This window comes from Marmota flaviventris, chromosome 1 (assembly GCF_047511675.1).
Source record: "Marmota flaviventris isolate mMarFla1 chromosome 1, mMarFla1.hap1, whole genome shotgun sequence".
NCBI classification, from domain to species: Eukaryota; Metazoa; Chordata; class Mammalia; order Rodentia; family Sciuridae; genus Marmota; species Marmota flaviventris.
This window is the reverse complement of record NC_092498.1, coordinates 196,484,974-196,509,359: the sequence shown is the minus strand read 5'-3', so window position 1 is coordinate 196,509,359 and position 24,386 is coordinate 196,484,974. Positions and strand designations below refer to the sequence as shown.

General features: G+C 51.7%; 2 protein-coding genes across 3 annotated transcripts in view; one reads left to right on the top strand and one right to left on the bottom strand.

Annotated features, from left to right (window-relative positions):
* The first annotated feature begins 971 nt into the window (after positions 1-971).
* LOC114090310 (3-ketoacyl-CoA thiolase A, peroxisomal-like) lies at positions 972-23,003 on the top strand. The gene is made up of 7 exons (XM_071615852.1): positions 972-1,147; positions 8,770-8,998; positions 13,472-13,569; positions 14,374-14,454; positions 16,048-19,405; positions 19,671-19,784; positions 22,090-23,003. The coding sequence occupies exons 1-5, from the start codon at positions 972-974 to the stop codon at positions 16,055-16,057; spliced, it is 594 nt and encodes a 197-aa protein (XP_071471953.1). The 3' UTR covers positions 16,058-19,405; positions 19,671-19,784; positions 22,090-23,003.
* The window catches only part of Dlec1 (DLEC1 cilia and flagella associated protein), a 49,443-nt gene continuing 42,454 nt past the window's right edge, over positions 17,398-24,386 (bottom strand). Inside the window, exons 28-37 of one of the 2 annotated variants that reach the window (XM_027932201.2) lie at positions 22,632-22,837; positions 22,409-22,525; positions 22,192-22,317; positions 21,989-22,083; positions 21,607-21,691; positions 21,230-21,442; positions 19,579-19,740; positions 18,519-18,672; positions 18,099-18,222; positions 17,398-18,020 (exon numbers count right to left, since the gene is read on the bottom strand). In XM_027932201.2, the coding sequence (XP_027788002.2) occupies positions 17,897-18,020; positions 18,099-18,222; positions 18,519-18,672; positions 19,579-19,740; positions 21,230-21,442; positions 21,607-21,691; positions 21,989-22,083; positions 22,192-22,317; positions 22,409-22,525; positions 22,632-22,837 (1,406 nt within the window). In that variant the 3' untranslated portion in view covers positions 17,398-17,896. The remainder of the gene's footprint in view (positions 18,021-18,098; positions 18,223-18,518; positions 18,673-19,578; positions 19,741-21,229; positions 21,443-21,606; positions 21,692-21,988; positions 22,084-22,191; positions 22,318-22,408; positions 22,526-22,631; positions 22,838-24,386) is intronic. The other variant, XM_071599777.1, reaches the window with a different exon arrangement.

Here is a 24,386-nt window from a genome sequence, read left to right as displayed (position 1 = left end):
CTGAGTAGTGAGTCTGAACTGCCCTAGTCTCCACAGTGGTATAACTTTTTTTGTGTTAACTCTGGGGACTTACAATGCAGGTCCTAGGCTAAGACCATTGCCTTGGAGAGGGCTCCTCCATCCCATGAGCTGTTCAGAACCCCCCAGTCCATGTCCCTACATCCCCTTCCCTCAGCTGGGTCTGTTCTTATCACTGCACTCTCCACACTCCCAGGGGCCAGGATGATGATCTATATAATTCTGCTCAACCAGTGAATTTTTAGTTCTCACAGAAAGGCTTCTAGTGTCAACTGCAGTGTGGGGATCACATCCTCTAAGCCCTTGCCTGCCCTCAGAGTCCACCAGATATAGAGTGCAAATGTGTTTAAAGTCAGCACAATGATCACCTCAAAGAGTGACCTGACCTGCACAGAAAAGGATGTGTGAGGGGGCCAATAGGAAAGCACACTGGCCTGTTCAGAGAGGACTATACTCTCCTCAAAATGGACTGTGAGGAGAAGAAGCATATGGCCTACAGAATAACTTGTGGCCCTGGCAGTGCTTCCATGCTTACAATGCTAATTTGAACTATTTTCATGCATTAGAGCACTACATGTGATTTAATTCTCTTAAAAACCTAGATAGCACTTAGGTAGGTGTCCCCTTTTATACGGGAGGATACTGAGGTCCTGAATGGTGGGCAGTTTGTCATGGTCACCCTAATTAAGGGATTCTAGGCCAAGAGCTTGTTCCCAGCTAGAATGGCCTGAGCAATACTTCACCCTCCAACGCTTGGCAATGGTCAGCATGTGCCAGTGCCAGTGGTATTGTCCCTTCCCCTCAGACACTAAGATCCAAGATTTCTCAGAATCACAGTTCTTAACCTGCTTGGTAACCAAATGGCTCCAGAGGAACCTACGAGGCTCCAGTCATGCTTCTTACGTCACTCGCATCTGTTGCACAGTGAGACCAGGGAAGGTGAGAGACACTAAATGGCAGGGGATGCAGTGACCTTTGCCCTGCAAGAGTCCCTGTTTGTGGACTTTGGATCTCTTCCAACTAAGACACAGACCAGGCAACCAAGTGGAGGTCATCTCAGCCCTGGTCAAGGACCAGTGATGCTTTCTGTCCAGAAACATCCAGAAAGGATCCCAAGGCAGCCCAAAAGGTCAGAACCAGTGCGACTCACCTCCTGAGGCAGTCAAAGCCTCCTCAGCTTTATTTTTCCAAAGAACAGAGACTTTTTCAAGCCTGAAAAGTTTTCAAGAGAGCCAGGTGCGGTATCTGTAATTCAGCTACCAAAGAGACTGAAGGATAAGGTTTGCAAGTTTCAGATCAGTGAGGGGAACTTAGCAAGATCTTCCCTCAAAAACAAAAAAGATCTAGAATGTAGCTCCCTAGTCACACCCTCTGGCATTCACTATCCAAAGCAGTAAAAAAGGGGGAAAAATTGTGAGAAGAACCTTAGAGGCTACCTGTCCTTACCTGCAAGTGCTCAGGCAGGGTTTTTTCCCCTGAGTAGCCATGGGGGTCACTCCTAGGCTGCATCAAGAGGGACCTACACCAAGCCAACTACCTAAAGGAACCAGGGAATGATCCTCAAATCATGGCCCGTGAGAACTGACCAGAGGGAAAGTAGTTTGATTGTCACCATTGGTTAAGGAGCAGAAAGCAAGTGTTATACACAGGCCATGCCAATGTCATAAGATATTGCTACCTACTGATGCCATCTGCAACAAAAGCATTTTATAACCATCCTTGACCAAGGTCTGTCTGTCCTGGGAGCAGCAGAGTCCCTGTCCTACCTGATCTCTAGGTGCCACTCAGTCCCCAGAGACAAAAATCCAGGGGTGTCCTGGAGGTGTGGGGCAGTGGCAAGGGGAGCTCCTGCACTCACTGTACTCAGAGTCCTCTCAGAAATGCTACTGCTGGCCCAGGAGACAGTGATATCTCTGACCCTAACGCTTAGGGGCAAGACTAAGCCCAGGCCCTGGCCAAGGGCACAGCCCAGTCCCAACTTATGAGCTATGTTGGCCACTGCCTATAGTCCTGATGAGCACTGTCTGTTGACCGTGGACAGAGGCACAGTCTCTGAGATGCCACTGAAACACAAAGTGAGAGGCACAGTCAGTCAATCCCCCTGCCCTGCTAGGCTCTCATGGATAGCAGGCCTGTGCTCCTGGGCCATGTGACTGCTCCCATCAAAGGGTGCAAAGATCTGGAACAACCTGGTAGTCCAGTGCCCATGCCAGACCAGATCCATGGGACAGGGATGGGCAGACCTCATCTCTACAGGTGCACACTCCCCAGGATCCTACAAGCCACTTCTCACCTAGATGAAGAGCTCTGCAGGGCACCACTGTTCTAATAGTCCTTGCTCTAGGGCTCCCATTCTCTCACACTGGGCTCAGGGTTATAAGGACTGGTCTTCCCAGTGGAATCTGCCCAGGCCAGCAGTAACTGGGGACATTTCCAAGCTATCCACATACATATCTAGAACCTTAGGGAGTGAATGCATCTGGGGGTTCTGGGGTGCAGCCAAGTGAGGGAACCCTTGAGCTAGCACTCAGACTGCACAAGGCCTCCCAGGTGGATGGCTCCCTAGGCCCATGCAACCCAGACCAGCCACCTTAATCCCATAACACTAGTTGTCACCAGTTCCACCAAGTTTTCCTAAAATCCCTCCTGTGCACAGAGCTCCACTGATTTCGTGCTGAGGAATTACAGTACTATGCCCTAGAGGAGGTCCGACCAACACAGAGTGTATCCCACAGGAGATGAATAGCAGGGTCAGGTGTCACAGTCGCATCACAGGGAAGCACAGGCTACCTACTGGAGAGGAAGATCTCTCTCATTGTAAGCCTGAGAGCTTGGGGAAGCCATGTGCAAGTGGTGAGACTGTGTCTGGGGCAGGATTTAGCTAGGGCAGAGAGAGCAAGTAGGAGCACTACTCCATTGGTACAGAATGGGCACAGTAGGGAGGACAGCAGGAGGCAGATAATTTAACTGAAAGGAGAAAAGTCACATGAGTGAGCAGCTGGGGGTGAGGCTGAAGAGTTATTCTGTAGACAGGGAGTGGGAGACCCTGAACTGCAGGTTCAGCAGTCTGAGCTTCTGCCAGTTCCTAGAGGTTGGGTTTCCTTTGCTGCTCTCTCACTGGCTAATGTCCCTATTATTTCAACTCCATGCAGCTCAAAGGACAAAGACAATTGGGTCTGAGGCTACATGTAGAAACAATGGAACACTCCAGCCCCATCTGGGAGAGCAAGTGGTGAAGGGCCAGATGATCAGAGCTCCACCAAGGATCCCCCTGCCCCAGAGTCCTCCCCATCTTTGGCCTCTGCTAATGGGATGGGCCTGGAGTCTCCAGCTTGCTCAACTAGCAAAGGAAGCTAAGTCACAGTTCAAGGTTTTCATGGGTCATTTACCTGACAGAGGAGTAGAGTCCACACTTCCAAAAATAAGCAATAGGTTGTTTTTGATTAAAAATCAGGCCACAGAAAACCTTTGCCCCAGTCCCACAGACCTGTATGTCTTGGCTCTGGTCTGGATAACAAACCCTTTCCCATTCCAAAAGCAGGTGAAAGGTTGGGTCCAAAGAGCAGGATCTCAAGCACTCTGGTTGCCCTGACATCTTTTGACTTCTGATGTCCATCTGGATCCTTGCTTCCAACGGGCTGAATTTTCAGGGGCCATGACTCACTCAAGATTCACAATGGCTTACCCAGAGGTAGAAGTAGAAAAGGTTACCTCAGAAACTGGGTAATCCAGGCCACAATGGCTCCTGCTCCAGGCTGGATCTCATTTCTGATTGACAAAAGTTATTATTCAGTTCCAGGTAGTATCCTGGGAACTAAGGTACAGCTGTGAGTACCAAAGAGAAGACATTCTGGATCTTTCTTCATCATATATCCTTGGCAAGTTCACTAATATTCTGATATTTCAAGGTCTAGAGAGGTACAGCCAGATACACAACATTCCATCCAGGTCATATACCATTCTCCATGCTGAAGGGTCCCAAGCTTATCCACAGTGGTGTCCTGTAGTTCAGGAGATCAAGGGACCACAGCTTAGATACACAGCCACCTCTGGTATAGAAAGAATCCAAGCAGATGACCCTGATGAGCTTCTGTTTGCTGTCTTGACTGTGGGTCTATAGGACAGGAAGCTGAGGCTTGAGCAGCTGGGAGACATCTCTGTGGGTGAGTGCACCCCCCAGACCATGTTCTAGGAACTCCCTGTCTTCTTATCCCTCTGGTGTCCTTTTTCCATGCCTTCAGACCCCAAGTTGTCACTGAGGGGAGTAACAGTGGACTCTGCTGAGTTCACCATAATTGCCTCCTGAGAGTCAGAGAGCCCCTGTCCCCAGAGGCTTTGTGCCCGCTCCAGGTGCATTCTGCATATGAAGGCAGATGGAAAGCAGAAATGCCTACTGGCAGACATTCCAAGCCTCAGAGGTCTCAGGAAACTCCAGGAGGCAGGAGACCACAGTTGTCTGTGCCCCTTGTTTTCCTGTCTATGTCTATGTCAGACCAGAATATCAAAAAACACCTTGTCCAGCCCACCATTTACAGACTGAGAATAAGGCTCCTGAATTTGCTATGGAGCTAGGTCTCGACCCAGCACTTCACCCTTAATTCCAACCCTGCCTCCCACCCTACACTTCTACCCTTGAAATGTAACAAAATCTTACAAGACATCCAGAGTGTCTTCATCCAGAGTGTGCCTCGCTTAGGGTGGGAATCATTGTCCCTCCTGTCTGCAGTGACAGCAGGTCCTGGAGGAGGACCTCAGGGGATGTGTGCACTTTCATTATCTCATTTCCATTGTCCAAGTACCACTGCTGTTGGCCTTCAAGCTTTTGCATTATGTTCCTCTTTCCCTCCTGTCTTCCATGTTTCCTGGAAGGCAGGACAACTGCCCAGTCTGTGCTGATTTGGAAGAAGGGGAGGGTGACTGGGCAAGTGAGCTTGGGACCTTCCAGCATTGGGGCTGGTATATGAACTGGGCAACCTGATGAGTGTCTGGAGGTTCCTCAAAACGTTAGGCATGGAACCAACATATGAACCAGCTGTACCTCAAAAGTTAAAGTTATCACTCTGTGGTGATACACACATACCTGTGTTCATAGCAGGACAATCCAAAATAGCTAAACTATGGAACCAACCTCAGAGTCCATCAATGGATGAATGGATAAAGAAAATGTGGTATATATCACAATGGAGTTTTATTCAGCCATAAAGAAAAATAAAATTATGTCATTTGCAGAAAAATGGATGGAACTAGAGACCATCATGTTAAGAAAAATTAGTCGAACTCCAGAGGAGAAGGGTCTTACATTTCCTCTCCTATGTGGAAGCCAGAGAAGAAAGGAAAAGAAAGGTGGGGGGGGGGATCTCATGAAAATCAAGGGAAGATCAGTAGAGGAAAGGGAACAAGATGTAGGTGGTGGGGAGGGCGGGGGGAAGTACAGGGCAATGATATTGGCCAAATTATATTGTTGTATCATGTGCATGCATGAATATGTAACAACGAATCCCATCATTGTACAACTATAACATACCAATAAAAAAAATGGGTGGGAAAAAAATGAATTCAACCCCTTCCCTAAAAAAAGAATCTACAAAAAAATAATTCTCTGCACTTTCCCTGGGAGCATAGCACAGGTGACAGTCAGAGCACAGGTGACAGTGCTTCACAGCACTACAGAAACTCTGAAGAAGCCAGGAGTTCATTGCCCAGGCAACCTTGATCCTGGGCTCTACACCCATCTCTAGATGACACAACTCAGACTAAGTGACCTTCTCAGGAGACAAAAGATGAGGTCCCTGAGGGCCTAACCCTGGGTTAACCTTCACCCACACATATTTCATGAGAGTCTCTGAGCAACATAATGATAGGACTTGTAGTAGCCCTATTTTGTGGTCGGGAAACCAAGGTTCAGAAAGGTCAAGGGGTTTGCCCAGGGACCCACAGCCCATCTGTCTTCAACATGCATACTCTGCACACAACACTTTCTGTAGCTATGGCCCACATGTTGCCTATGGCATGGGAACAGTATTTGGCCGTTATGCATGGGGTCATCAAGTGTGATAATGTCTGATAGCTCCACTGTGTATGGGACAGTGTTGTCTACTCTGGTCACCTGTAATGGCTTCCAGACTCCTGCTGGGGCTTCAAAATGTACTTCTGGCTATTCTGTTCTGTGGGGAAAAGATAGGGTGTGTCAGGTTGCACATCCCACAGTTAGGATCAAACCCTGCTCTATTTGACCCTCTTGGGCTCTGGGCCTTCTCCAGCTGCTGGTGCCATGGGCAGCTACACAGATCTGACAAGCTGGATGTTATGGTTTAGATGTGAGGTGTCTCCCCAGAGCTCATGTGTGAGACAATCCAAGAGGGTTAGAGGTGAAATGATTGGGTGATGAGAGCTTTACACAAAAGTGAGTTAATCCCTTAATGTAGATTAATTGGGTGGCAACAGTAGGCAGGTAGGAGATGACTGGAGGAGGTGGGTCACTGAGGGGCATGTCTTTGGGGTATATGTTTTGCTCTGGGTGAGTAGAGCTCTCTCCCTGCTTCCTGGTGGCCAAGTGCTGAGCCACATTCCTCCACCACACTCTTCCTCCATGATGTCCTGCCTTACCTTGGGACCTGAAGAATGGAGTCAGCTGTTTATGTACTGAGACCTTTGAAATTGTGAGCATCAAATAAACTTTTCCTCCTCTAAAATTGTTCTTGTGAGATCTTTGGGTCACAGCAGTAAAAAGCTGACTAAAACATTGAGCATGCTCACACACAAACACACACACATACACACACACACACACACACACACGTTCTGACCAGCCCCAAAGGATGTCAGTAGGGGTCTGGCCATCTGGATAAGGCAGAAGATAAGGCTTGTGTCCTTCTGTCCCTTGTCCTGGACTCCCATTCTAAGGCTCCTGGGAATGGAATGAAGGTCCAGTGATGGTGCAGTGATGGCAGTGACTCCAACCCAGCAATGTGTTCCTGTCTGTGGGCAGCTGGATCTCCTGTGCAAGTACATTACATGAGTGCCAGAAGTTTTCTAGACTATCAGCTTCCACTCCCTCACTTATCCTGTTGATCTGACACAGCTCAGAAGCTCAAGAGCAGCCTGTGTCTGACACCTGGCCCACCTGAGACTTTTGCTAAGCTTGTCTATCACTTTTACACCTTACACTTTTACACCTGGCCCTTCCCAGCCAGGCATCCTGCTTGTCCTGTTGCCTTTGTCTGGACTACCTGCTTTCTCTTTCTGAGAAGCATGGCTCCACCTTAGAATCTAGAGTCCTGTCTGGATTCTGTCTAAATCCTGTCCAGATGTAATGAGGTAGGGCACACTCTCTTGACTTGGGGGGTCTCAGAACAGCAGATATGAGAACTCAGAAGCCTCCTTTTAGATATGGATAGGTCAGTCCTTGAGGGTCTGGTTGTGGTGGTCGTTTGGGTAGGAGGTAAGGGAGAACAACTTTTTTTTTCCAGGGTTTATAGGAAACTGGCTTTGCTCTTTGGGATGTGACAGTGTCCTGTCCCATTTGTTGAAGATCTAGATTGTCCAAAGGTCCTGCCCTGGAGGATGTTGGGAAGAGGACACGAGGGGAGACATCTGGTGTGTCCTTCCAAGTGTCTGGGGAGCACACAATCCTGCCAGTAGCAGCATCAGCAGGGACTGGCAGTATGGGCAGGTGACAATGGGAAAGGCATACTGCCTTCAGGAATCTAAGGCATGTGATGGATCTGCAGTTGAAATAGGGAGGGTCACAACCCTACACTCCAGAGTGGGGATGCACAGGGAACCATGTCCCTTGGTGTCTAGGGTAAATGCAGTACAACATTCCAAGGTCTCAGGTAAACATATGGCCCTGCCATTGGCAGTCAGACAGCACCTGGCCTTGTTCTTTAGAGTTGAAGACACAGTCCAGGCGGAGGAGCCCTGGTTAATTCTCTCATTCCTCAGATATATATTGATGACGTACTAAATGTCAAACACGTTTCAGGCTCCCAGGACACAGCTTCTTCTCTGCTTCCTAACGGGGAATGTGACAACCAATTGAATCATCACAAACAGGTGTGACATTGTTCTAGGAAGTGTGGCATGTTCTCTGTCCAGTTAAAGAGCTTGCTGCACTACCACAGCTTTGTAAATTCACTCTCCGTGATAACTGGGAATCAAATTGCTTGGTTCTTCTAGAAAGACTTGCCGGAAGAACTTGACTCCTTCGGAGGTGAGCTGGAAATATGAAGAGTATGTAGATTGGGTGCCGGGACACGCGACAGAGCAGGACAAACTAGGATGGGGGAACAGGAATTAAGAGTCCCGAACTCCTCCTTCCAAAGAAAGGCCAAGGAAGGGACCCCAGGTGATCCAGCCTTCTGTCTGGCAGCAGGCAGGGTGTAGGAATTTGGAGGAAGGGGCTTCTGGTTGAGGCCCAGTTTATGTGCAAGATTTTGGGAGCCAGCCTCCGTTTGGGCTCCAAAACTTGGAAAGGTAGAATGATTTCCCCACTGCCTTTGTGGGCGGGACTCCAGAAAGAACCGCTTCTTGATTGGCCTGGGTAGCCCACAAGAGGGCTGGACTTTGAGTGGAATGAACAGCCCCGCGCGGTGCTTTTGGGGCCTGAGGTAAGAGTGGCTGGGGTGGGCGTGTCCTCAAGTTACGCTCCTTCTGGTTGGCTGAGATTGGGTGGGCGGAACCTTTGGAGGGCGGGCTGTGGGCGGTGTTCGGGCTTCTAAGACTGAGTGGAACTTCCGCTCCGAGCTGCAGAGGGTTTGTTTCCAACTGCGCGCCGATTTCAAACTCCTCTGCGGGTCTCAGCGGCGTGAAGTTGAGGCTGCAGGTAGTTCAGGGCCACCTCACCTGCCGGCCCGAGTCGGGTCCCGCGCTACAGGCCGCTCCTTGCTTTGGTAACTTCAGGCAAGCCTCGGCCGAGGACGTGGTGGTGGTGCACGGATGGCGCACGGCCCTTGGCAAAGCGGGCCGCGGCGTCTTCAAGGTGAGGCCCCCGGGGGTTGGCCCCTGGGGTGAGACGCAGGGGTCTCGGGTTCCGTCGTATTTTCCTGGGGCGGGGGCCGGAAGTAGTCGGCAGTGTGAGCTGCATTCGCTTTTTCTGCGTGAGGTATCAGTAGCCAAGCTCACCACAGCTTTACATGACTCTGCAGGACGCCACCCAAGATGAGTTTCTGTCTGCCGTCTTGACCGCAGTTCTCCAGGACGTAAAGCTGAGGCCTGAGCAGTTGGGGGACATCTCCTTAGGGGATTGCACCACCCAGGCCCTGCGCAGGGGCCTCCGGGTCTTCTCATCCCTCCAAAGTCCTGCTTCCATGCCTCTAGTCCCCTAGTTGTCACTGAAGGGAACTATGGAGTCCACTGACTTCAATATGATCTCCTGAGAGCCAGTCTACATCTGTTTCAACCCTAAACACTTTAAACCTCCTCCACGTGCATTCATTCTACTTAATGAGTACTCTACTTAATGAGGAAAGTAGGTATCCCAAGTGCAGAAATTCCAGCACCTGAGGGTACCAGGAGGCCTGAGACCAGGGTTCTCTATGCACCCTAGATCCTGTCTATTCCAGGACAGAGATGAGGGAACGTCAAAAACATCAAGTTCTGGGGCTGGGGATGTGGCTCAAGCGGTAGCGTGCTCGCCTGGCATGGGTGCGGCCCGGGTTCGATCCTCAGCACCACATACAAACAAAGATGTTGTGTCCGCAGAGAACTAAAACAATAAATAAATAAATATTTAAAAAAAACAAAACAAAACAAAAAAATCAAGTTCAGCACTGATTTACAAATGGAGAGAGTGGGGGCTGTGCATTTGCAACAGAGTTAGAAATTGAACATGAGGCCTCAACCTGTGTTCCCACCCAGTTTCCCACTCCTACACCTCTTCCCTTGAAATGAATAAAAGATAATACAGGACACTGTGTGCCTCACTTAGGTTGGAACTCACTATTTTTCTTCTGTAGTGACAGCAGGGCCTGGAGAGAGGATACTCAGGGAAGTGTACATTTGCAGAATCTCATTTCCTTTGCCTAAGGGCCAATGCTATTGGACTTCAAGGTTTGCATTGCTCTTTCCCTCATGTATTCCATGTTATGTGGAAGGGCAGGTCACCTGCCCAGCCTGTGCTGATTTCGAAGAATAGGGTGCATGGGCAAGTGAGCTTGGGACCTTCCAGCACAGGGGTCCATATATGATCTGTACAGGCTGTTGTGTGTCTGGCTCCCCCTGCTGCAGACCCTGAAATTCCAGAGCCTCAGAGGAGCCTGCCAAGGGCTAACAATTCTGAAGAAGGATCTGAAATGTCCTCTCTTTAATACTTACAACTGTTGACTCTAGATAAAGGCATTTTCCCCTGAATAGGAAATGTGCTTCAGCCTGGAGGTGGAGCCATCATGGCCCGGATTGCCCAGTTTCTGAGATAATCTTTTCTACTTCTAGTTCTGTGTTGATCATTGTAATTCTTGAGTGGGTCCTGGCTCCAGGGGACTTGGCCTGTGGCAAGTGGAGATGAGGATGGACACCAGATGTCAAAAGATGTCAGGGCAACCAGAGTGCTTGGGATCCTAGTCTTTGGACCCAACCTTTCCCCTACATTGGGGAGGGGGGTGTTTCTTGGCTGAGAGCCAAGACACTCCACTTCTGGGAGTGGAGCAAAGGTTCTCTGTGGACTAATTATAGCCAAAATTGACTTTTGCTTTAAACTAGACTCTATCTTCCTTTGACAGGTAAATGACCACATGAACACCCTGAATGGTGACATTGCTTCTTTTGCTAGTTGAGCAAGCTGGGAACTCCAGATCCATCTCATCAGCAGAGTCTGGGAGATGGGGAGGACTCTGGGTCAGGGGGAACACAAGAGGAGCCCTGATCGTCTCTTTCTGGAGAGTGAATAGAATATGAAAAACTAACTATATGGTTACTAGAACGGGTAGGGATGGACGCTGGCCTCATATTTGAGATATGGCTTTTGCTCTGGTGGCCTGTCCCAAGAACAAGCCCGCTGTTCTGTTCTCTGGGGGAAACAGAGATAGGTAGTTGTCACTGTTGAATCTTCAGAGGGAGAAAAAGATCCTCATGGCCCAAATGGACTTCTCTGCCTTAGATTGGATTGAGGAGAAACATAGGATGGAAGATCATATGCTTGTGTTGGTCCTGAGGAGCATGCACCTGTAGAGACAGCATATGGATCTGACCTGATATGGGTGCAGGGCTACTAGATTGTTCCCCAGATTTTTGTGACCTTTGATGGGAGCAGTCACATGGCCCAGGAGCCCAGACTTGCTTTCCATGAGAGCCTGGCAGGCAGGGGTTTGACTGTGCCTTTCATTTTGTGTTTCAGTGGCATCCCAGAGACTGTGCCTCTGTCCACCATCAACAGATAGTGCTCATCAGGACTGTAGGCAGTGGCCAACATAGCTGATAAATTGGGACTGGGTGATGCCCTTGACCAGGCCTGGGCTTTCTGCCCCTGACCACTAGGGACAGTGATATTGCTATCTCCTGGACCAGCAGTAAGCATTTCTGAGAGGACTCTGAGCACAGAAAAAATTCAGGATCTTCCCTCGCCACTGCTCCAAGCTCTTCAGGACACTCCTGTGTCCTGTTTCTGGGGCTGGGCTGAGTGGCACCTAAAGAGCAGGTGGGACAGGGGCTCTGCTGCTCCTAAGACAGACAGACCTTGGTCAAGGATGGCTATGAAATGCTTTTGTTGCAGGTGGTATCAGAAATGGGTTTTATGACATTGGCAAGGCCAGTGGGTAAGAATTTCTTTCTGCCAGAGCTCCTTAACCAATGGTGACAATCAAACTAATTTCCCTCCGCTCAGTTCTTTGAGGCCATGATTTGAGGACCATTCCCTGGTTCCTTTAGGCAGCTAAAGGTGTGGATCCCTCTAGATGCAGCCTAGGAATGGCCCCTAATTCTGTCTGCTCAGCAAAAGCTCCCATCTAGATAAAGTAAAGTGGCCTGTAAGCATTCTGTCTTGGAAATCTGTCAGGCTGGAAAGTGGGCAGCAGTTTGGAAAAATATAGCACTTGGGCTCTCTGAGATAATTTGCAGTTTCGGTTCCCTTATGCCAGGGATAGTTTTCCATATATTACTTTTTGCTTTCCTAGGGTGTTTGTCCCCTTATTCCTACCTTGGTACACAGGTAGAAATATCTGCCAGCTTCTGAGGGCCATGTTCATATCTTGGTGATTTCCCACTGTTACCTTTACCCATATCATGGCTCTGTCTTTGCTTGCAACAAATGGCAGTGTCTGCAGATTTGGGCAGAGATGCTGGGGCTATTCAGGCAGGGTGAGGGAGGCTGTGGCAGCCTTGGAGGGGACAAACCTTAGTTATTACATGCTTCTGTTTGCCTTTTAGATCCTCTATAGAATGTTTATTGATAGGAAGCATCACTGGTCTCAGGCCAGATCCTAGATGACCTTCACTTGTTTAGCCTGACCTATGTCTTAGTTGTTAGATAGCCAAAGACCACCGAGATCCGGGCAAGGGCAAAACCCAGACTGCCCCTTGATGTCTCTGGTTTCCTGTCTTACTGAGGAAGTGTAGGTGTGGGTAATTTGAAGCATTAGTCTTCATGAGTTTCTTATGGGCATCTAATTCCCCAGCAGCTTAAGCACTGTGTTGCTGGGGTACCAAGGTTTGGGGCTGGGAGGATTCCCACATCACAACTCGACCATCTACTAGACTCTATGGACTGTTGCCTAGCACTTTCTAATAGGGAATGAGCTCTGGTGCAAGACTGCCTAAATCGGGATTCAGGCTGGGTTCCATCCACTCATGATCTCAGTGTCCTCCTCTATAAAAGGGGATCTGTAGCTCAGCTGTGTATTGATTCATAACAGGATTAAATGGAGTCTTTAACAAACTAAAACCAGCAGGTGTTTATCATGTGACTGATGCTTTTTGAAGTGCCCTTTTGAGTTCAGCCTAGTGCTTTGACACTGAATCGAGATCACCTGTTATCTTTTTTGAGGCCTTTGCCTCCCTTCTCCTCTCAGAGGCGAGACCTCTCTACCCTGGACATCTCCCCATCTTCTCAGCCTGTTACACCTCCCTGCCTGTACAGCTCAGGTTGGCTTTCAATGTGAGCTTTGTACAGACTTGATTGTCTCTTCTCCTCTACATTTGTGGGCCCTGAGGACAGGGCCTGGGCTTACTGGATGTGTTTCCTGTACTGTGGGGGATACTAGAATGCTTTTCTCAGGAGCTGCCAATTGACTGGTTCAAAAGTACAGAGGCGCCTGTCCCTGGGAGGACTTTGCTCTGTCCTGGGGTAAAGGTAGAAATAGGGCTCAGCAACACCCCAGCTCTGTTTTGCTGGCAAGTGGCTCCCAGACAGTGCACTGCACTTCCTGAGGGTTCCCTGGCTCTTCCCACATCTTGCCAAGTGTCCAGCCATTGCTACTGGAACCCTAGCTGGTTTGACTCACCTCATTTTCCTCCTTCTAAGGTGGAATTTATGTCAATGGGTTGGAATTTGAACCCTGGAAACATTGCTTCCTATGTGAGGGAGAACAAGAAGGCCAGAGACTGCCTGATCCCCATGGGGTGAGTGCCCATCCTCAGCTCCTCCTCGTCTCTGGCAATGCCAACCCTCTTCCTCTCTCCTTTGGATGACATCTGCTCTGCAGGGACTCTGAGCATGGAACTCAATGCTGCTATGATTTCCTGTCCCTGAGGCCCTTGAGTCTTCTGTTTCCACATATAGCCCATTTTATCATACCCCCTCTGAGTGCTTAATCACGAGTAGGACAATGACAGCCCATCTCCTGAAACCGTGGGATCCTAGAATGTTGACTGCGGGGAGCTGGTGAACATAACATGCTGGTGAGGGACCTTGGGGGCCTGTCACATGCAATCTGTGATGTGTGCTGCATCAGTCCAGCATCTTGGTCAGCAGCCAGTGCCATCTGCAGGGCCTGTGGGCAGGGAGGCCTGGTTCCCATGGATGTACGAGGAGGTTGAGGTTTGTATTGTGTCTTGGAATTGATCACATACAGTACCTCCAAGGGTAACCTAGAGACCCTAGTAGAAGCTGGCCATAGGGAGCCCCAACAAACCCCTTGAATTTCTTCTTCATCTGAAGCAACTCACCAAGGAACACGCTCTCTTCTGCTCTGCCCTGCATGCAGCCTACCCTCCCTCTTGGAAGAGAGTCTGGCCAGCAGGGTGACTATCTATTCCATGCCCATGCTGGGGAAAAGAGTGCCACCTCTGGAATACTTACTATTGTCTCTCTGGCATGGACCAGCCCTCCCCGCCTTTAGTCCCATGGACCTAGTGTTAAAACAGTGTTACAGCCTGGCCTTGGCCCCCAAACCATCTCCAATTAGTGTGCTGTTTGTGTCCTAGGATAACCTCGGAGAACGTGGCTGAGTGGTTTGGCGTTTCAAGGGAGAAACAAGACACCTTTGCCGTGGCCTCCCAGCAGGAGTGAGTGTTGCTGGGGTGGGACCTTGAAAGAGCTAGAGGGTGAGACTGTGAGGCTATGCTGAGTGTTCTGAGATGGACTTGTCCCAAGGGTACAGCTGTGAATGAGGGTTTTGCAAGCCTCATACCTCCCAGGTGGGAACAGAAAGGGTGTAGTACCATTCTGAACTGGTGGCCGCTCACTGTCCCAGACTGACTGTTGATGTTGAGTCTGAGTGCCTTCTCCCTACCTAAGCCTCAGTTCCACCTATGTTCTTTGAAACGTAAGGAGGGCCATGACTCCAACCTGACTCTGGCTTGGGGACTGGACTTGGTATCCAGAGGCTTCCTGGAGGCTTGGGGTGTGAGGACAGTGATTCTGTGGACTAGACACACTAGCTTCTGGAGTAGGCCTGGGTTTGAACTGATGTCACAAAAACGTCAGGCTTAGCCTCTGGGCAGCAAGCTAGATCAGCCAGTATTGACCATACAGGGAAGGGACAGAAAAGATGGAGTTGTGCCTGGTCCAGGTGGGTTTCTCCAAGAGAGGGACTGTTAGCCTCTTGGGTCAGGTTGTCTTGTGGGCTTTCCTGGAAGCTCTGGGTTCCTACTATTGAAATGCCCCTAGGTGGTGTAGTTTGCATAGGGCTGCAAGGGTAACCCTAAAATACCTCAGGGTTCAACTGTTTGAGTTGGAAAAGACATCACAGAAATTAGGATATGTCACTTTAGATTTGTGGAATCAGGAAAGGGTGAAATTCAGATGTTGGGGTCACCCTGGAAAGCTAGCAGAAGCCATCACAAATGTTCCTGGGGCTCCAGCCTCAGACTAGCAGAGGCAACTGACAGGCTGAGTCTTGGGCAAAGGGCTCTAAGAAGCAAAACCACCTGCAAGCTCCCTTCTCCCAAGTTTGGAATCAGCCAGGATGTGGACACCCTGGGTTGATAGCAAAGGAGGCTCTGGATGGCCACAGCAAGGCTCCCTCTCCACAGGGCAGGGTTGTCCTCAGGACTTCTAGATAGTCTCTCCGATGTCCCCTAGGACCAGACATGTCCCTGAATTTAGCAGGCTGAGGTTGCATGTCTGCCACAATGGGCTAGAGTGAGGACAGGAGGAAGGGAGCTCCAGAAGAGCCTGGCTGCCTGCTGCTGGCAGGGGAGCAAGGGCTGTTTCCACGCTGAGATTGTGCCTGTGACCACCACCATCCATGATGACAAGGGCATCAAGAGGACCATCACTGTGTCCCAGGATGAGGGAATCCGCCCCAACACCACCGTGGAGGGCCTGGCCAAACTGAAGCCTGCTTTCAAAGATGGCGGGTCCACCAGGGACTGCTACCAGGCTGGCTGTTCTGCTCTGGAGTCTGGGGCAGACCAGGTCCCTTGGCAACCCCTGGTGGCAGTCTGGGTTGATAGCAAAGAAGACTCTGGATGGCCCCAGACATCCTCCCCTCCCTAGGGCAGCATTTTCTGAGGACCTCTAGCCAATCCCTCAGATGTCCCATAGGACCAGACATGTCCCCAGATTTAGTAGGCTAAAGTTGCATGTCTGCCACAGTGGGCTGGTTCTCCTCTGCTCTGCCCTGATCCCTCCTCACCCCAACTCTTTCTCCCTAGGAAACTCTAGCCAGGTGAGCGATGGAGCAGCTGCCATTCTCTTGGCCCGGAGGTCGAAGGCAGAAGAGTTGGGCCTCCCCATCCTCGGGGTCCTGAGGTCCTATGCAGGTTGGAGTCCCCCCCCCCCCCCCCCGATGTCATGGACATCGGACCTACATATGCCATTCCTGCAGCCTTGGAGAATGCAGGTCAGTGGCTCCTTCAGACCCTAGACCTGGGTCCCCTCATGCCCTGCTGCTGGGGGTGAGTACTGGGGATAGAACTGCAGGTGCTGCAGAGTAAAGATGGGGCAGGCTGGCATTCCATACCCAAGGCCTTTGTGACCTGTAGCTGAGACCCACTCACCTGTCTGATGTGACAGCACACTAGGCAATTGTGAGCCTGTGCATGGGTGGAGGTCTGAGAAGATCTGGATGCCTGCCCATGGGCATCATTTAGTAGGCTAAAGTTGCATGTCTGCCACGGTGGGCTGGTTCTCCTCTGCTCTGATCCTCCTCACCCCAACTCTTTCTCCCTATGAAACTCTAGCCAGGTGAGTGATGGGGCAGCTGCTGGCCTGGAGGATGCCTGCCCAGGTCTGAACCTCACCTCCAGGGCTGACAGTGAATGATATGGACATCTTTGATATCAGTGAGGCCAGGTGAATCTTAGTCTTCCCACTGCCTGGTCCCTGGGCACATAGTGGGAGCCAGTGGACAAGCCATGCAGGGGAGGGGGTCAGCATGTCCAGGCTATTTACTGTGTGGAAAATCTAGGAATCCCCCCTGAGAAGATGAACCCTCTGGGAGGAGCGGTGGCCCCGGGTCACCCCCTGGGCTGCACTGGGGCATGACAGGACATCAGCTGTTGAATGAGCTAAAGTGCTGTGGGAAGAGGTAAGGCTGTTCCCCTTGGGGTGTCATGGGGGATGCTGAGCTGGGGCTTCAAAGGGTGGTAGCTTTGGGAGGTCAATATGCACTTTGAACTGGGCATATAGGGACATGATCTCTATTGTCCCTGAGGGTCAGCCTTGAAAGGGCTTCTGGCCTATAGAGTACAGCTGCCACTGTGATGCCAAGGTACGTAGTCGGGGGACTGAATATCCAAGATCTGGTCTTCTGGTTTTTTGTATCCTCTGGTCAGGGGGTTGGGCCTCTGCCCAGAGTACCTGTGCCCAGCCAACATAGTTCCCTTTCCCAGGGCGTATGGAGTGGTATCCATGTGCATTGGCACTGGGATGGGAGCCGCTACTGTCTTTGAATACCCTGTGAACTGAGTCCCTGGCTCAAGGTACTACCCAGACGGCCCTACTCTGGCAGCCAGAGTGTGGCTCTTGGGAAGCAAATCCACGTGGGACATTCGGCACTGGTGGTGGGAACAAATCAAGGCACTTTAAATAATTTGGAAACTGTGAACATGGATAACACAGTACAGGAGTGGGCAGGGTGTTGGGCCTTACCAAAAGGCCCCCTCGAGCTGGGCCAAAGTCATTGTGGGTCACCCAGCCCACAAGGCCCCCATGTAAATCCTAGGAAACTGTGGCCTCATGAATGAGGAGGGGACAATGGTATAATCAATCGTGTGTTATCTTATCTTAGTGGGTGGGTGTTTTCCCTGGGGGACTTCTGTGTGCTTCATCTGAGTTTGAACTGCTATGATCTCCACAGTGGTGTGGCCTCTTTTGTGTTAGGCACTACATTGTAAGTCCCCAAAGCTAAGGCAAGACCTTTGCCTCAGAGCGGGCGGGGCTCCTCCATCCCAAGAGCTGTTTAGAAATCCTCAGTCCATGTCTCTGCCCCGCACACCTGTTCATCAACCTGTGCCATCTTGTTCCTTAAGCTAAGTCTGGGGCTGAGGGGTGGGGTGAGCCTCAGAGCTGGTGAGTTTCCAGGAATGTCTCATCGTAAGAGCCTTGGCCCCGGAGCCGCAGGGCACAGGACTTCTCTCCCAGCATGCCTTCGACCACCATCGTGGATTCATACAGCTCATTGCTCCTGTGGAAGAGGAGGGGCTGAGATCTGCAGGGCCCCCCAGCCCTGTGGATAGTGCCAGAAGGTGGGGAGGAGCTGTACCTGGGAGTGAAGAACACCTCAAGTGTGATGGAGGTTGGGGGCGCATTGGTGGGTCGTGCCTCCAGCAACCCACTGCTTGGGGAGACAACAAAGTCTTTAGCCTCCTTGATGGCACTCTGATGACCTGCATCAAGGGGAAGGGAAGACACACATGGGTACAGGCAGCTCCATGTTTTGTCCTGGAAGCCTTTAATTGTCTCAGGTCAGCCCATCCTCTCAAGATTCACCTCTGGTCTTGCCAATTCCACAGGACAGGGAAACCTGGGGTCACAGGTTTAGAGGACTACCTGTCTCTAGAAATTCCAAGTGATATGAGCCCAGAGATGCCAGTCTAAAGGGACAGGACACACAGACACTGGGAGGGATAAGTTTTACCCAGCCCCACCTGGGAACAGTGAGCAGGTGTGAGGCCCAACATACCCATCAGCACAGCCCAGTAGCTCCGGCAGCTGCTGAGGTTCATCAGGTAGATCTCCCGGGATGTCTGCTGGTTCACAAAGCAGGTTCCAAAGTCTACCCAGCTGCTGGACAGCTGCAGCTCAGGCACAGTCACAATGGCCCGCAGGGGCACAACCTGGGGAACAGATTTTGACTTGATGGGAATGGAGTGACCTTGCCCATTATAGTGGGGTCTGAGCCAGGGTCACTGGATCACATGGAACCCTGATGCCCCATGAGCACCAATGCTTCTGAGCAGAGCAGTGGTAGCAGCACAGTGGGCAGCAGGGGGCTGGCACTGTCATCATAAGCCAGGAGTTGCTGGTGAGGTTCTGCACAGCGACAGGCCAGAACAGCGCCCTCTGCTGTCCTTTCCAGTGGTGCCAGCCTTGCTCCCATGGAGGTCAGCCTCTTTCTTTCACTCTTCCTCCCTTCCCAGTCTTCAGTCTCAGATCCTGGGCCATCCTGCCTCAGCCCTGACCTTCAGGTTCTCCACCCATGCCCTGCCTGCCAGAGCACCTCAGCAGCCCCTGCCGCACTGTCAGCCCCAGCAGCTACTCTGTTCTGGGCAGCAGTGCTCCAGCTCCCCTGCTTTGCCTCTTTTCCTTCTTACACCTGACCCACAGCCCCAGTTCAGCTCCTTGCTCCCCTCTGTTCCACATCATGGCCCATGACCACCTGGCCAGTGGAGCCCCATGGAGCCTGAGTATCATCCTTCACAACTGCCTCAGGTGCTCATGTCCCACCCACTCGTCCATTTTCTTGACCTGTGTGGTTTCCCTTCACAGGCTTCACCTGTCACCTCTTCCAGGGAGCCTTCCCTCATTTCCCATCCTCCAGCCCCTCACCTGACTTGGCTCCTGAAACAGGTGAGGATGAGGACTCTCCTTACACAGGGCCTCTTCCAGGCAGACTGTCCTCAGGACAGGGGCCAGGGCTCCTCATATGAAGGCCCTGCCTGGTGATATCTTCCTCACTCTAGGGAATAGCTCTCAGCTAGTCCTACTCTCCCCCCGTCTCAAGGAGCCCTCCTGGGACTAGCCTGTGTGGTCTGATTGGTGAACTCCAGGAGCAGATCCTGAGTAAACACCATCTCTTTCTCTCCACTTGTGCTCTGCTGGATATCCACTCCAGGTAGCATCTGGTCGGTCGGGAGCTTCTGGTAGGAGAGCAGCTCCAGGGAGAGAGAGAAGGACACATCCACCTGTATGGACATGGACAGGCGCTGGCTCAAGCTGCTGAAAGCAGGTGCTGCTTCCCCCATCTGGAACTGTATCCTGCTCCCCCAAGCCTCTGAAGGCCCAGCAACGTCCCTGCAGCCTCCAGGGCCCAGACTGACCCAGGCTTCCCAACAAACAGCTCCACAGCACCCCTGCCTGGCACATCCATTCCCTGCACCGGTGCTGTGTCCAGCACCCTGTTGGTGCCCTCCACAGTCAGAGGCTAGAGTAGAAGGACAATAAGCAAACTGCCCTTGATCAGAGCTGGGTTCTGGCCATCCATAGGCCAAGGAAGGACTTTGCCTTTATCCTGAGGATAGTGAGGGGCATGTAATGGGTTTGAAGCAGGGGTGTGTCCAAGTCAGCTTTGCCTTCCACAAGGTCACTCTGGCTGCTAGTGGGAGGTGGGCTGCAGGAGCATAAGTGGCTGAGGACAGCAGTCAGGTGGCTGAGACCGAACTTAGGCCAACAGGATGGGGCTTGGACTCCTGGCTCCCAGATAGTTCCATGTGCTAGCTCATAAGCATCGACTGAGGCATTTGTTACAAATATAGATTCCTGGGTCTTAGCTGAGATCGTGACATCTCTGAAAGTACAGCCTGAGACCTTGTATGTTTAACAAGATTTCTAAAGGCCACTGATGTACTGCTAGGCTTGGAAATAATTGTTATAGAACAAGACATGCATGTAGAGGTGTGGACAAGTGAGAAGCACCGAGAGTTAGGGGCATCCATGGGGCTTGGCAGTTGGTTGGAGGAGGAGGAGGAGACAGAGCTCTGATCTAGGCACTAGGGGGCAGGTAGTATTTGCTTAGATGAGCAGGACAGGGTCTGGAGGGTTATGGGGAATTCAGTTTTACAGTTTGAGTTTGGATCTAAAACTGAGGGGAGAGTTCTGGTCCGGAGCCAGATGCCTGAGCATTATCTACACACACAGGGTGAGGGGCAGTGCCACCATGTGATGATGTCTTTTCCCTGGGAGCCATAGGGCCTCCTCCAAGCTGCCCGAGGGCTTTAAATACCTAAACCCAGAGTCTCTTGGGGGAACCCTGGAGCCCCGGCAAAAGGGACCTCTAGCTATGCTCTGGTCTCCCCTTCTCCCCTCCATGTAGCCCCAGAAGGAGGAACCAAGGCAGAATGATATAGGAGCTCACCCACCATTCTGCAGATCTGTGTCTGGCTCCTCTACCTCTGGGAGAAGGTTCTTGGGGGGGCACAAACCCTTGAGTGAGGGCATGTGAGAAGGAAGGGAGTCTGAGTGTGAAGAGGAGGAGGAACGCATGGGCCCCCACCAGGCAGTGGGGGAGGCCTGGGTGAGTCTGTAGAACTTGTGTGGCCGGTGCACTCTGACCAGTCCCTCCACACATGTGAAAGCCCCCTGTGCAGAGAGAGAGTGCCTGGGATGGTGTGCAGGTGCTGTCTGGGCAGTGTGAGCATGTACAGAGAGACCAGAGCCACGCACCCCTCCACTGACCAGCATGTTCTCCTGTGGCCGGAGCTCCATCTGCTTGCCCCCTGGGGCCGTCTTCTCAGACTCGTGCTCCTGGCCAGAGCCAGCTCTGTGGTCCCAAGGAGCCTGGCCTTGAGAAACAAAAAAGGGCCTGGAGACCAGAAGCCAGAAGTACTGTGGTATTTCTGTAGTGTTAATCAGCTTCAGGTGGCGGGTGGTCAGCAGCTCACTCAGCACCTGGGTGGCCAGAGAAGAGGGGAGCTGGGGTTCATCTCACCCTCTCAGTCCTGTGGCTCTGGGGAGGGGATTCAGGACAGAAGGCCTGTGCCCCAGCAGAGCCCCTAGGTACCTTGGAGGTTCAGGTCAATTGGCAGGGCCAGGGGCGGGGAAGCAGCACTTACCGCAGAGCAGGGCTGCTCGGGGATGAGGTCGCTGGCCTGGCACCAGAACTCCAAGCTGCCACTGCTGTCCAGCTCCACGCTTAGTCTGCCCAGCGATAGACACTGCTGGGGCAGCCAGGCATCTGGGGCCTCCTGGCTGTCCCCTCTGCTCACTTGGTCTCTAGCCAGCCTTTCTCTGGGCTTCCCTGCTGGCTTCTCCTCCCCTCAGCCCCCAGCAGGAGGTGGGTCAGCCTGGGTGGGAGCTTTCTCCTGGAGTGTTCTACTCTAGGAGCCCAAGAAGTAGTTTTGTCCTTTGACTCCAATAACCCTGACTGGCCTCATCAGAGACGGTGAGGGTGTCCCCATAGGGGGATGGAGAGAGAGGGGACCACCCAGCACTCACTGCGCATGCCTCACGTGCCCATGCAGGTCCAGTCTCAGGGGTTCCACAGCAAAGTGCTGCAGGCGACGCCTCCTCCCGGGAATCTCTCTTTCTACCTACAGAGCCCAATCAACCGTTGATCACCCTGGTGGTCCCTGGATCGAACAGCACTGTGCCACCCAGGAGAGAGGCAGTGGCTATGGTCCCCACCCCAGGACGTTCACCTCATTGTCCAAGCTCATGAAACCCAGGGCGTAGCCAGTACACTCCACCTTCTGCTGGATGTCGGAGCTGAGCACTGGAGGTGTGAAGGAGATGTAGATGGTGCTACTTCCCCCAGCAGGGACCACCTGGCATGGACACAGCAGCCTCAGTACTGCCCTGTGCCTGCTGGGAGGCCAGGGCAGACCCCCAGAGACAGGTCCACCTGGACTCACTCACCACCTGCTGGGGTCTGATATAGTAGGGGAGGTCGGAGGGCACCCCCGCATGCTCCTGCAGGACAACTGAGATGATCTGCGCTGCAGCCCTGGTGCTGGCATTGGAGTAGGCCTCCACCTGTCACCAAGAGTAGCTGAAGCTCTTATACAGGCTCAGCTGGCCCCTGGGCTGTATCTCAGCAACCCTGAGTGGCCAGCTCCCCTGCCCCCACAGCCCTGCTCACTGGAAAAGAAGCTGCATGGCTGGACTCGGACACGCTGGAGGGGCTTGGGGACCAGGGTAAGCTGCTGCTCTCAGGGGTCTCGGGGTACACGATCTCCTTTCTGGCTTGATCCCGCAGTGGGAATGGTGGTCCATAAAACACTAGCAGGTCCACCAGCTTATCCTCCTTATCTTCTGGAACATAGGTGACCCAGTCTAGGCGAATGTCTAGGGCACACATGGGGAGAGGGCAAGGAATAAGGGAGGCGCCGATGGTCTCCTTGGGGCCTCCACCTTTCTGTTCTCCCATGCCCATGGTGGAGGGGGCCTCACTGTCTTTCTAATGCCACCTTCAGGCAATTCTTGTTTTAAAAAAATAGCCTTTACAGACTTATGCCTTCCGGTCCAATCATCTGAAGCCTTCACGACCACACTTCCAGCTCCACCTGCATGAACCTAGACACTCCGCTCTCACCACAGCTTCCTCTCTCTCTGGCCTGTTTGCTGTCAGGATGGGCCCTCCAATCCCCGTGTCCTCTACCTTCTCTCCCTCCGTCTGTCAGCTTATGTTTGCTGTTACTTCCTTCCCCAGCCAGGTTAGGCTTTGGGGGCCTCCATTCAGCCTCTGCCTTGTTGGCAACCTCATGTCTTCCTTTGCTCCCCCATCCTCCCACTCCCCTAGCCCAGCCCTCAATGAACTGCACTGCACCGTTCTCTTGGGCACCATGGAGAAAGTCTCTGAGCTAAAGAGATTGCCACTGCTGTAGATTTGTCCCCAACCTAAACTGGGTCCCCACATTGCCTTCCTTCCCAACCATGACAATATCAAGTTGTCCCTAACACCTCCATCTGCATCCCTGATGCCCTACCTCATCTCCCAGAAGTTCCTGAAGACCTGTTCCCACATTATGTGTCTGTCTGCCTCTGTCCCATCCTCCTCTCCTCCTGCCTTCAGCCCTACTCCTGACCCTCTTTCTTAGGGGCCTGCCACGTCCAGTACCCCGTCTCTTCTGTATAACCAAACTCATCTGCACTTAACTACTGAGCCACATCCCCAGCCCTATTTTGTATTTTATTTAGTTAGATACAGGGTCTCACTGAGTTGCTTAGCACCTTGCTCTTGCTGAGGCTGACTTTGCACTCACGATCCTCCTGCCTCAGCCTCCTGAGTTGCTGGGATTACAGGCGCGCGCCACTGTGCCCAGCTCTACATCTTGCTATTTTTTTGACAGTACTGAAACAAGTTCAGGTCCACCATCATGAACAAGCTTCCCTCTGGCAGCCCACCTCCTCCCTCTCATCTCTCACCCATTCCCCATTAGCATTTGATTTATTAGAACTTATAATGCTAGCCACTGGGCTGGGCCCTGGTGAATACCCAGTGGACACACACCCAAGGCTCCTGATCTTGTTCCTTATGTTTACTATCAACTTAGCACCTGCCTCTTACCAAGGACACCACAACTCTGAAGTCCAGTGGACAATCTTCCAGGTAGAAATAGAGAAATGTGCATGTGATTATGAGCCCAAGGAAGGGGAGGAACCACCAGAGGGAAGGGAAGCTGAAAAGAAAGCCCAAAGTAAAGAGGGAAGATAAACAAAGGCCACAAAAAAAAAAAAAAAAAAAAGGAACTGAAAAACAAATAACAAAGCAAAATAAATCTTAAAATGAGATGGAAGAATTATATGGATTGACTAACTTTTCCCATTCAAACATTGAGAATGTCAGGGTGTTTAAAAAAAAAAAAAACACAAAACTCAGCTGTCTACTGTTCAC